General features: G+C 37.1%; 1 protein-coding gene across 5 annotated transcripts in view; it reads left to right on the forward strand.

Moving 5' to 3' along the window:
- Positions 1-13,830, forward strand: part of ramp1 (receptor activity modifying protein 1) — a 59,419-nt gene that overhangs the window by 18,398 nt on the left and 27,191 nt on the right. For 4 of the 5 annotated variants that reach the window (XR_010915230.1, XR_010915232.1, XR_010915231.1 and 1 more), the window contains exon 2: positions 12,398-12,536. Coding sequence is in view for 2 of the 5 variants with exons in the window: in XM_067516909.1 (XP_067373010.1) it covers positions 12,398-12,536 (139 nt within the window). In the remaining 3 variants the exon portion in view is untranslated. The remainder of the gene's footprint in view (positions 1-12,397; positions 12,537-13,830) is intronic. The other variant, XM_067516910.1, reaches the window with a different exon arrangement.

Below are 13,830 nucleotides of genomic sequence, written 5' to 3' on the forward strand. Positions count from 1 at the left end.
GTATATATATTCACATTAATTCCATCTGTCTTTGACATATTGTTTCTAAAGGGATGTCTCTCTCTAGAGAGATTTTTTCAAACCAATTACACGGCAGCACTCTCTCGCTTGTTCTCTCTTTCTCTCCCTTTCATCTTTTTTGTTAAAAATGAAATATAAAAGCTGTTAAAGTGGTTTTATATTGGACTGATAAAAAAAATCCCTACACCATAATCCCTGAGATAAAAATCTCATTTAATTCCATTGTTCAGGCTGATATGAGAGAAACCATGCCAACCATGTCATTTATTAATGTACCTTGTTGTTTGGCCTAATGCAGGGCCTTTAATATGGTTTGATCCAGCAGGGCCTATTAGTTCCAGTAAGAAAAGCAGAGCCAGAGTTCACTTAAAATGAATACAAATATATCTTCTGCACTTTTCCCACTTTTCAAAACAGTGCTGCAGTGCTTTCAGCCCACGGACTGAAAGCACTTCATAGTTATCTGAGTGCCACTCATACCACCAGTGCAGCCATACCGCTAGATATATATCTATATCTATATAGATCTATCTATATCTAGAGATATATCTATCTATATCTATATAGATATATCTATATATACACACACACATACATATACATACAGTTCTGTAGCTTCATGAAGGAGTTAAGTAATCAAAGAATCAAGGATGACACTAAAAATTTACAGAATTCACCAAAATTTACTTTTTTATGATTTTCATTGTTTTTTGTCTAAAAACATTTTTTTTTTTTTGATTGTTGCACATTGAATTGTTCAGGGGATGTTCCCCGGTATTTGTTTAGTTTAGTCTAGTTTTTATTGCACCAGAAATTCAGGCCAGAGATTACTGCTCTGCATGTAATAACCACAGAGGTGCATAGAAAGCAGAGAAAACGCATGTGTACGTGATATTTTGTGGTCCTTAAGTAACTTATATCACTTGTTTTATACAAGTGATATAAGTTACAATATTACTTTCCAACTTATTCCTTTTAGTTACTTTTGTTTTACTTTTATGTCCCCATGAATCAACATTTGGTCTAAATTAAAGTTACCTAAGTTACTTAAGTACCACAAAGTACTATTCGTTTTATTATGGAAACTGGCTCTACGGAGTTATTTATTTATCCATTTCTCTTTTATTACTTTAAAAGAATAGGTCAGGAAATTCGGTTCTCTCCAAGAGATTGATGATAATATTGATATCCTTCTCAGGTGTTTACGGTAAAATGTAGCTGGAAGCTGCAGAAGATAGTTTAGCACAAAACCTGGAAACAGTGGGAAACAACTAACATAACAGCTGATCAGCAACTCGAAAGCTAATTACATGCTTCATTTGTTTAATCCATACAAAATCCAAAAGTATAAAATCAACAATTTTTCATTCTGCTGTTTTTAATTTGAATATAATTCAACCTTGTTTATCTCTTCAGTCATCTGCAAATGACACTAGTCCTCAAAACCTAAAGTTATGTATTTCAGGCTTCCCTTGTTGTGTAAATCTAGCAAAGGAAAATGTTTCCAATTAACCAGATTAATTGCTTTGTTTTTACTTTGATTACAAGCATTTTGACAGCAGATAAATGATTAGAACACTTTGAATGTTGCAGCAACAGGAAAAGAGATCACATTATGTCATGTAGTGACTAAACATTTGTTCTGAAGCTCTGTCTCTTTTCTCACATGCAATTTACATCCTGACATTGGAGAGTGGGCGTACTAAAGGAGGAGTTACATCACTGATAGCACACTGCAAAATGGAGTTGGCAAACTGCTGTACTGTTTCTTTGAACTTTGATTTGAACTTGTGGTAACATGCAGCTGCAGCAGATTCAGGAGTTTTAAGTCATATAAAATATACTAGTGTAGTGAACTTCGTCATCACTTTTTCTTTTGTCTGTACTCTGGTGATTTTTTTCTGGTGAGTAATCATTTTTTATCCTTTCAGAATTGTTAACTTTATGTTGGGGGGTCTCTCACTGCACTGTTTTAACGACAATACATGTGACAGTACATGTGTTCACTCTGAGAACACAGGTGCTGCATGCAGAAGATGCTGAGTATTGGACTATGTTACTTTCAGCTACACTAGAAAAAAAAATACAACATCAGGCTCTGCAGGCCTTGTTTAGGCCTGTAAAGCCGTGTAGTTCACCGTTTTGCGTCAGTGTCACCACTTGCATCAGTGCTGATTCTAACTGCAGCAGGCATCTGTTAATCTGTTCTTAGTAAACTCACTTAATTAACAGTTCTCTGTAGACAAACAGTCCACAGGCTCTGACCACTCTGCAGCAGTGGTCTCACTCCTGCCACCCCTTAACGCTTTACATCAACAAAACTTCCACAAAGAGCTTGTTTTGGGGTTCATCATCAAAACCTGGTGGAATATTAAACACACATAATGCAGGGCTGCATAACCCAAAGACAGAGGGCTCAAAATCTTGATGTGCGAAAGATCGGATTAAAGGTGCAATAATTGATACGTTTATATTAACACGGGGGAAGCTGACTGCATGTGGGGGATTTCCTTTATGTAATTTGTCCTGAAATGATGCTATGATCACTTGAGAATAATGATCCAATGTCAGCTTCCTGCTGACTGACTGACACTATATTGTCTTATATATTTTCTTATATCCACATTTGATGAGCTGCAAAAGGAAAATAAAGTAAATAAATAAACTGCTTTTTTTGTGTTGGTGGTTAAAAATATGACAACAATTTCTAGAAAATAATTAAGAAAATTAACAGATTAATCAATTTTTATTGTTCTAGCCACATTTCTATGCATATGATATGTAAACAACTTCGAAGTGAACCCAAAAAGGTTTTCTTCCTCCCCAGTTCTAAAAAACAACTGTCTGTAAACATCTGGGAAGTGAGGAGACCAGTTTATAGAGTTTTAGGAGAGGAATGTTGTCCCATTCTTGTTTGATGGAGGATTCTAGCTGCTCAACAATTCTGGGCCTTTGTTGCTGGATTTTTCATTTTATGATGCCCCAAATGTTTTCCAATAATGAAAGTTCTGGACTGCAGGGAAGCCAGTTCAGCACCCGGACTCTTCTCCTGTGAAGCCATGCTGTTGTGATGGATGCAGTATGTGGTTTAGCATTGTCTTGCTGAAATATGCGCGGTCTTCCCTGAAAGGGACATTGTCTGGATGGGAGCATATGTTGCTCTAAAACCTCGATGTACTTTTCAGCATCGATGGAGCCTTTCCAGAGGTGTAGGTCCTAATGCACCCCCATACCATCAGAGATGCAGGCTTTTGATTCCTTCTGATTCTCTGAATCTTTTGGTGATTTTAGTCTTTGCAATTTTATGTTGAGGAACATTTTTCTGAACATGTTCCACAATTTGTGGCGCACAGATTGGTGAACCTCTGCCCATCTCTAAAATGTTTCTTTTATACCTAGTCATGTTACTGGCCTGTTGCCAATTAACCTAATTAGTTATCAAATGCTCCTCCATTATCTTTTTTTATTTGCAGTCTTTTGTTGCCCCTTTTCCTACTCTGTGATGTGTTGCTGCCATCAAATTCAAAATGAGCTAATATTTTCCTTCAAATGGTAAAATATCTCAGTTTCAACATCGGATATGTTGTTTATGTTCTATTGTGAATACAATATGGTTTGATGAGATTTGCAAATCATTGCATTCTGTTTTTATTTACGGTTTAAACATTGTCCCAACTTCTATGGAATTGGGGTTCTATTGTTACAGTGCGTAGCTGTTATTAATCCTCCAAACTAAGAGCATTGAAACGACTGCAGTTGTCCAATGTGACCATTTAAAAACTTTAACCTCCCCAGCTGATCCTGTAGCCTTGTTACAGGTTTGTGTTTGTTTGCTGTAAAACAGGCCTAACCAGGCAGCTCCAGGCATTCAGATTCAATGCCTTGTGTATGCTGCTGCTTTTCAAGATTCATAGCCACATTGCAGTGAAGCACGCTCTGGGCTTTAATAACAATACAAAGTGTGCCTCGGAGGAAATGAGTGGCTTGTTAAACCTCATGGCCATCTCAACTCGGCGTGTTACTAAGAGAGAACCAGGCAAGGTGTGTGTGTTTGTGTGTGTTGTGCTGGGTAGCAATAAAGCTGAGAGATTAAGAGGATGAATTGCTCATTTTGAGGCTTCTTTGAGGAAAACCATTCTTCTCTCACCTTCTCTGTCTCACTGTTTAATTATGTGAATACTTTTGGCTGGTGAAACACACCCACTGGGCCTCCAGCTGTCTGATTAAGACTACAGACAGCAAGAGGTAGAAGAACACACGTGTGTGTGTGAGTGACAGCTCTAGAGGTAACACTGTAATACGATGCACTGAAGCCAGCTAATGCTCTGTTACTGGCATTCCTCTCCACTAATTCATCAGACATGCACAGCTCACAGAGAAAGAGTAAGAATGACTCACGTTAGTTCAGCTCATTTGTATCTGGCTGTGATACACAACCAATATTTAGACATATTGATAGTTCATGTGTTTGTTGTTGCTTGTTCGGTCTCAAGTAAGCAAGCAAAAAGAACAACATTAAATGGGCAGGTATAATTACAAACCTTCAGTGTGTGAAGACACAGCCTCTGGGTGTTGGCATTTAGAATTTCTTCATCCCTGTAGAAAGGGATGGAAAAATTAGTCTGACATTTCAGTGTTGCTTGCATTGCCCCATAATTTATGTCAAAGGAGTTAGAGTATCAAGAAATTGGTTATTTGATCACCACCGCTGTTGAGAGAACACAGAGACAAGAAATCGTTTAATTTCTCACTGTATGTCTCTTGCAGTTTCTTCCAGTTTAAGTACTGTTAAAAGATTTCAGAGAGAATTGCAGCGGGAGGTTTTTAGCCATATTATACTCTTTATACATACATAATGGTAATGCCACCATTATTCTGCCCCTCCATGATTTTGCGGACCTTTTTGTGATTGTTAAGTAATCGTTGGATGATGTTTTAAATAGTTATAAAAGGAAAGGTCATTCAGAATTCACATTGGTTCTGGTATATAGGTATATATATATATATATATATGAATACTAAAAAAAAAACATGCAGTCCTGCTTTTCTCAGTCCCTCTTTCTGATTCTGTTTTACACTTTTGTCTTCCTGCCTCTTTTTTCAATTGTTTTCATCTCTTCACCCTGTGTTTTTTTCCTTCTCTATCTTTTCTGCTTTCTTTCAATTTCTCCACAAGCATCTCCCTCTTATCTAGTCTTCAGCATCATTTTGCAAAAACAAAAAATATAAATAAAATAAGGGGGTAAATGCTACTGTTGTTGGGGTTGTCCCTGCCTTGCCCCCCTCATAGATCTAGGACTATTTTAGGTTTTGTGCTAATATGCCAGCTGTACAGCCTGAGACCAGGCTGAGTCATTCCAGCATGGGAAAGGTTCTGGAAGCCATGTTGGTGCCTTGGAAAAGTAAAACTGTCAGATGAAGTGAGTAAATTAGGGCCCAAGAACAAGGTACAGTCACAATTGGTTGGCATCATGATAAAAAAAAAAAATACTGTATATCTGTACTATGGATGATGTAACCACATATGTCTATGAAACATTTTTGTAATAGAATCCACACTTTTACATGATGCAATAGCATTACATTATGTGAAAAACTAAAACATAGTGGGTAGTAATTTAATGTATTCGGAGTCAACATTTAAGTATGAAGTTGCTTTAAAACCCACAGACAAAAAACCTTGTCTCTTTCTTCAAGCACATAAGGAGGTTTTATATTTTCATGCTCATGAAGTACCTCTCTTTTATTAGCTCGCAGTACAAGCAGTACAATCCTAGCAAGATCTGAAAGGAAAAACTGTGCTTCTTAACTTCAGATTTTTTGAGGGAACATGCCACAAGTGAAGATGACATTTTCCATAGACATTCAAAGGAACATTACAAAGCAGAAATTATAGAGAACCAAAAGACAAAATTAGTTCAGAGAAAATGAGTTCTAGTAGAGAACAAACTGAAAATATCATGATTCAAACAATAACCATGTCTACAGTCTTTCCCTCTAACCTAACCCTAGACAGAAAATTGATTTGGGTGTTATGGTGTCAGCTCAGTATACAGAGAAACTAACTAATATGTACCTGAAATTATTGTTTTTTTAAAGTGTTCCTTATAGTAACATGGCAACCACAAGTACCAGCTTGAAAAATATTAATATTTAGAAATCTTATTTGTGACTTGAATTTCTTTATGATTGCACTGTTGGTGTGGCAAAAAAAGATATATATTTCAATTAATTTATTGTATTACTGTATTAATTAAATATTAGGTGATGCTCAATGCACCACTTAAAGCACCACTTAACTACAAAATACTTAAACTGTAGGTATTTTTCTTAATCTTATCTTGCTACTCTGTTATCCCACAAAGTTTGTTTATTCTTATCAAGTTACAACAAATATGTATCCATAGTTAATGTGGATGTACAACATAAGTTCACTGTACTTACCCTGTAAATCGCGGGCTCTAATCTGCTGTACGGGAATAGAACTTTACCCTAGTTCAAATTGACAGTATGTGTTTAATTTCAGCCTAGAATTTTTAATCTGGGGCTCTAGTGAAATAGACCCTACTGTACTTATATTGTCACAGATATACATACGTTGGTAAAACAAAAATACAAATTAGTAAATATAGATGCAAGATGGTTTTAACCTAATAAGCTTTCATTAAACATTAGTTAGTTCATAGTATTTAAAATGAAGTGCAGGATGTATATTAGGAGTCATGCTAGGGGATCTGTGGCTGGAGTGCAGATTATTCAGGTTTACCAAGAGGATGATTGGTTATTTTCTTCATAATGTTTGAGCAAGACACTGAAACACACATTTGTTGTGTTTGTGACTGAGAGTTTGAATGGCTGAATAACAAGCAGTGTACACTGTGAAGCGCCATATAAGTGCAGACTATTTACCGTACCATTTGCACAAACATGATGGCCTCAGCCTTCTGAATGTGCTGCACAGGAAGGAGCAGTGAGAAGGACCCGTTTTTTAATAAGGAAAATGTATAGTTTGAAATAAACAAAAAGCACTGGAGGGTTTTTCCAAAAGTGGGAGCTTGGCCTGGTTTTCTGGTGTACCATAAGAAAAGTTAAATCACTTCGTGCGCTACCTAAGACTAAACTTTTCTGAGTGCCAACATCAAATAGACCAAGCCTGTACAGGAAGAGCAGAAATGTGTGGGTTTGTAAAATATGCATAAAACCAGTGTAACTTTACAGAATCTAAATTGAGCTGTCAGGGAGGTGGGAAGACACACAGAGTTCTCATTTTCTCTTTCTCGTCTACTACTCCATGAACTGAGATGATTCACGTCCACAAAGTGTTTAAAAGTCAGGGAAGTGGGTGTTTTGATCTTACAGTGGATTGGGCGATAGGGTAGTGATGGTCAAAAATAATTCAGACCAGGAAGATTTCCTTCTCATTGGTGTGAACATTGACGTCAGTGAGAGAGAAGAACTCACAACAACAGCAGCAGGGGAAAGGATGCCAGTTTATTTGTTAACAACAGATCCGTCGGTCTAAGTAGTCTTAGCCTTTGATAGAAAACATCTGCCTGCCTCTGTTGGCCTGTATGTTACTTTCAGTCTGGAACGGGTCACAGGCTGCAATTTGTCAACAGTTTCAAGAGACTGCATTATTCATGAGTCAGTCTGAAGCTACTTCGACACAGTTGCCAGTGAGCGTGATGCCAGAGCAGCTGCTACATAAATGATGAGGCAGTTTAGTTGATCGCTTGGGTTTTTACTCCTTTTGTTTGGTTTTGTGTAACTGTTAGAAAATTGCACGTTAACAGGGGGAGACTCACAGGAATTGCTGCAACCTGCCGGATGAGGGTCATGACTGATGGGGGTAGGTAGCACTCTAACAACTTAATTAATGATTGTTAGCATTCTAATAAATCATAATAGGTCAATCAGTACTTTATCTTCCCCTGAGCCCCTATGTCTTCCCACAAGCACTTTGAGCCAAAAATGAGGATTCTGAATTTACAGATGTCACAATCCAAATCACAGTCCTCTGCTCTCAGCAGAAACACATTTGATCACAATCAAATTTTGCTTTTTGAACAGTCAAAACTTCTGTGGAAGTAGTTTTTGATAAAACACAGCTTTTAACAATCAAAATGACAAAAACAAAGAATACGATACGTTGTTTTGAGTGTAAGAACAAAAATGCAGAAACCCTTCAAAAATGTATTCATGTTAGATTAATCAATAGCAAAACCATAAACCCTAATAAGTCAATGTAATAACACCTTTTTTGAATTACTACCCAGTAAAATTTGGGAGGGTTGCATCAGGAAGGGCATCTGGTGTAAAAATGTGTCAAATCAATGAAGATTGTATCATTATGTAGTATCATATAGTTTGTTATCCTTCTGGACCCTATTTTGGACGGTTTAAAGTGAGTTGGAAGGCCAACATAAATTATCCAGCTGACGTCTTTGTCTCTGTCAGTTATGTCTGTCTTTCAAAGTACATGGGTTTGTTGACTGCTCTTGTGTATTGGACTTAGCATTGTCCCCACGCTCCATATTCCAGCAATTAACATGGTGTGTAGAATGTTACTTTAGGAAAGGATAAGAGACAAGTATTAATGTGTACCACAGTGTATTAATGTGTACCACAGTCAAGTGGCATTGGAAAGAGAATGAGAGCATTGTTTTGTTGTAGTATGTTACTGTACAGCATAGAGTATTACTACAGTATGTAGTCTACTTAACTTCTTTGAGTATAAGCTCTGTATGTGTAGGAAGAGGTAACAATGGGGCACAATTCACATAAAGGACACAAAACCAGAGGAAATAATTCATAACTGGGTAAAAGAGGAAGGAAATGTCCTTCCTTTGTAATTCTTCTTGGTCTCAATGTGCTTGCTTGCAGTCACAGACGACCGAACTGTCTGCTGGGGAAGCCACAGTTTGAGAACATATTCAATTTGCTACATCGGAGTGGATTACTGTGTGCATAACTGTGTTAGATATTCATGAGACAAACAACTTGTGACCTAAGAGAATAGTACAAGACAGATTTATGCATTTTTTTCATTTATTCAAATTTGCTGCTCTGGATTGTTACAAATGTGTTTTTTAAATTTACATTCACCACCGAAAATCACTAACTTCTATATCATCTTCGCTGACTTTCCGGCTCTGGGTTTTTCAATGTTAAATTTTTTTTTCGTGAAGTTCCTCAAAGAGATTGAGCTGCATAAAAAGTTACCCGTTCTTGCTGAAAAAAAAAGAAATAAAAAAAAATCTGTTTGCATACCAAAAACTTTAGTAAAAATAAAAAAATAAGACCTTGCACAACTTGAATAATATGCCATTTACATTTGGAGAATGAAATTCAGTGTTGAAAAGGCAAAAAAAAAACACAACAACGCTGAAGTGTCATCTGTCTCCCCTGCTTCATCTATATTTACTACGTCACTTCATCCGACTTCAATCTGGTCATCTGCTGCGCGCCTGCATGCATTGCTCTCAGTAATCACTTTGAAACACATTTACTACCTGAATCTTTGACTGGTGTTTCTTCTTCTTCACCTATTTACTTTCTCCTCATCCAAATTTGGTGTGTAAAACCCTGAATCTTTAACGGTTTAGGTAATTATTGTGCCTTTCAACATGTTTAATTATGCAAAACTTTCAGCACTGCTTTGAAAAACTCCAGATATCATTTCAAGTAAATGCTTGCAGTGAGACATACATTTAACAGATCAACAGTTGCTAAACTAGACAGTTAATGTGTGTACACAGGCATATGTGTGCTTATGCAAATGTGGAGCATTCATGAGAGCAATGGGGTAAAGATAATCTGTGTGGGTCAGGATTGTCAAATGTCACCACCGTGTAGCTCCAAAGCTAGAATAAGCGCACATAAACACACATTTCCATGCACATAAACATGTTCTGAAAGCGCAAACAAATGAGACTCGTGCAAACTGAGTAGTCAAGTAATGTGATAGTTGTGTGCAGCTCCCTTCGTCTTTCTGCAAGGCTTTTCCATTTGTTTCTTTTTGGGTTTAATTTCTTGCTTCTCGGACAAGGAAGCCAATGATAACAGATTGAAACATCTTTTAAATAGATGAAGTCTAACGTTATCTCACAAATGCATGCAGCATGCAAACAGGCAAATGAAGCCCAGTGAACCTACAGTAGCTGCTGGCTAGATTTGCACAGAGGCAGTGCATTCTGGGAGACATCCCACAGAGATCAGTGAGGAGGCAGCATGTGCAAGGTTAACGGTGATACATGCATTAACTAAGAGTATGTGTTATGTATTGTTAAACCAGGTAAGTTGACTTTAAACATTATGTGTGTCACATGAGAGCAGGTCCATTAAGCCAAGGATCCCATACAGTGTCCCTGTGGGCTGTGACAAGCACACTTGGAAGTCTGAAAAAACAAGTCCAAGAAATTGGTTTTGTGAAGTGAAAATAAATCGAGCCAGGCACTGCTAACTTCAACTCTCTCCTCTATGAGTATTAGTAAGGAAAAGTCGTTGGGGCCAAACTTCAGCACCATGACGCACTTGGTCACCCAGTCATTTTCAGATTAAAAAGGTGGCTTCGCCGCAATTTTTTTAGCTTCTGCTGCAAGTCGATATACTGTTGCAGGAGAAAATGGGAAAGTCTTAAGTCAATCATGACCTCATCATTTACAGCCTTGCTTTGAGCCTGGAGGATAAAATTGATTTGAAAAAAAAAAAAAAAAAAGAAGTACAAATGATGAGACAAGAGGACACATGTTAAGGGGGAAAAACACATTTTTTACAGATCTTCTGAGATATTTCATTGCAACCTTTTGTCGTTACAGGAGGACAGATTAGGGAGGAAGATTGGTGTTGTAGTAACTCTAAGGTCTTTCCCCCTGTACTACTCAGACACAATGCAGTTCTTTCTGCTGCACTTAATGAACCACTAATCCCACACTGATACACACGGAGTGAAATAAAATAAGATACGGAGTTTAAGAAAGAGCAATTGTAATATGTAATTCAGCATTCTTGCTTCATTATTTTTATGATTTTATTATTATTATTTTTAGCTGGTCTGATGACCCTGGCACCATGGTTCCAGGATTTTTCACCATGAATTTGCCTTTAATAAGAAGTTAACCATTTATTGCATTACAGATAAATTAAAAGTACATTAGTTTTATAACCCTGCCTTAATTTGTTATGATTCCAAAATACACTTCAAATCAGGTTTCATCACCAGTTTTCAAACTGAAACTAAAGTTGCCTTTGGTAAACAATGTAATTGCAATTAGATTGCATTTTCTATTCACATAATGTGAAAGTCATAATGTGATGACAATTAAGGTAAGTGTCAAATCTCAAATACACCGATACTAAACATGTCAGTAAAATATTCCCAGTTTACTTACATCTTTTCCACCTGAATATCCAGTCTTACTGTACAACAACTAATCATCCAACTAGAACATTATTGAACTTTTTATGGTTGGGTTTAGGCACTAACAGCCCTTGGAGAGGCTTAGAGAAAGATCACCCTAAGTATAACTTAAAGTTACAGTATCAAACATTTAGAAACAATTTTCTTAATGGAAATATGTTCCACAACTTCTCTTATTGTGGAGAGGTGCTGTTGATGTCTCCTCTAAAACAGACTGAACAGATGTGCAGAGATAAGTTCTAAAACCTTCAGAAACTCCAACCGGTGATAGAAGGGCAATAGTTTGTGGGGAGAGCAAAGGAAAGCTGTGTAAGAGCAGGGAGAGGATACATAAGCAAGAGAGCATCATTCTCAAAGTCAAAATATTTCCTTATGAAGACTACAAGGCTTTGTCTGATATAAGTTTTTATTATAAAAAAGCTAAAACGTTGTGTCAGATATGTGTTTGATAGTGTCGTGATTTAATTGAACCGGCACATGGTGAACTCTCTGCAGCAACCACTTCATATCATCATCATCAACTTTTCATGTTACAAATCTCTCCTCAGGGCATCAGAAACTCATGTTATCTTATCCATTCTTAGCTGAATCTAGATCCTTTCATCGCATCTCTAGCATTTACGCAGTCAATGAGTTAACAGTCTAAAACATGGTTTCCAACACCTTTCATTGAGTGAAAAATATCCAGCAAGATGTCCGTCCTGTGTGTGTGGTTTTGGAGGTCTTCTACAGTGATGGTATAGTTACGCTGTGATAGCAGACGGTGTTTCATCTGGTCAACAGATGGGGAAATGTCTTAGTTTCAACTGAACCAAAAAGAGACAACACTGACCAAGCCATAGAAGAGCATTCAGGTATCAATGAAAGTAAAACATTTACTGTACTTACAGTTACTTATTCTGACAACTACTGTGCTCCTCTTCCCCCCCTTTCTTTCTTACATCCCCCTCCCCTCAGCAGCATCTCAGTGTGTGTCAGTACTGGGGTGTGGATCTCAATATGAAAATGCTATTGAGGACTTCTGTCTGACCAAATTCAGACTGGTCATGCAAGAGCTGGATCAGAAACAATGGTGCAACTGGAAGGACACAGTCGAGTGAGTAAACATAACACACACAAGCACACACACACACAAAAAAAAGCCATCAGATTAACATTCATACAAATGGAAACACGAACTTCCCTTTTTAAATTTACATGGTACGGTTGATACAGTCCAAGTCCCCTTTGTTAGTTTTTTTTGGAGTAAAAGACAATAAATGCTTAAAATGCACAATGACCTCCACACATAAATATTATATTTGCTCATCATCTTTGATCCTTAGTAATTAAACAAAATGTTTGATCAGGATTTCAGCTGGAAGTCTACTGAATATAGTTGTCCAACGTTTTGGTCACCTTGCAAAATCTGATTAGATATTTGAGAAACCAAAGAGAAGAAGAGTGAGTGGAAAGACAAGGAAAAAAAAAAAAAAATATATAGGGATAAGCAGAGATAGTTTCAAATCCAAAAGATGTCCTCCTTTTGAATAAACAGAGGCCTTTTGGATGTGCAGATATTATCCTTGCACTCACTATAAAAGACAAGCATCTGGAGCCACAGGTTTACAAAATTGCTTTTACAATCCAAGAGGCAGTGACTAGCGTGAATTAGTGCGACTAAGCTACATAAACACAGCCGCCAGCCCCTCGAGTGGCAGTTTAAAACTGAGTATGTCGTTCATATCATATCAGAATATGTTGTTCCTGATTAACGTAATTGTTAATGGGACCTTACTACTCAGTTTAGAGCTGCACATCTGTATCAGCCAGTGACTGTCTAACATTTTTCTGCGTCAACCAGCTAAGACAAGCATGACTTCAGTGTTCTGCCTGAAATAACTTTCACAGATATCAGCAGTTAACTTTAATGGTATTACTAATACAAATTATGGTTGTATTGCCTTATTTAAAAAGGTACATGATGATGATGAAAGCAGAATATTCAAAATTAGCTGAATATTCCTAATTTGTTTTTCATCTCCAGCATCCGGGAAAAATGTCAAGTGAAGCTTTCTCACTTGTGAATAAAGCCTAAAGCCACTTAGTCTGGGAAAGATGGCTAGAAAATTGGGACCTTGTTATCATTGTTACTTTTGATATATCCTAGAAATGTGGTTTGACAGCAGACGTTTAACTAGTCAGTCTAGTGTTTCAATAACTCACAAAACTGCTCCTGTACATTGCTCTGAGTGAATGTAACAAGCCTAAAGGTCAACGTCAAGAGATTTTCTGCCTGTTTATCCAAGTCTATTAAATAATGGAATACTCAGTGGACTTGTCATGGTGAAACAGTTATGTCTGTATTACTATGACATAACAAATTTATTTTTAGATTTTCAGATGTCGTA

This window comes from Channa argus, chromosome 9 (assembly GCF_033026475.1).
Source record: "Channa argus isolate prfri chromosome 9, Channa argus male v1.0, whole genome shotgun sequence".
NCBI classification, from domain to species: domain Eukaryota; kingdom Metazoa; phylum Chordata; class Actinopteri; order Anabantiformes; family Channidae; genus Channa; species Channa argus.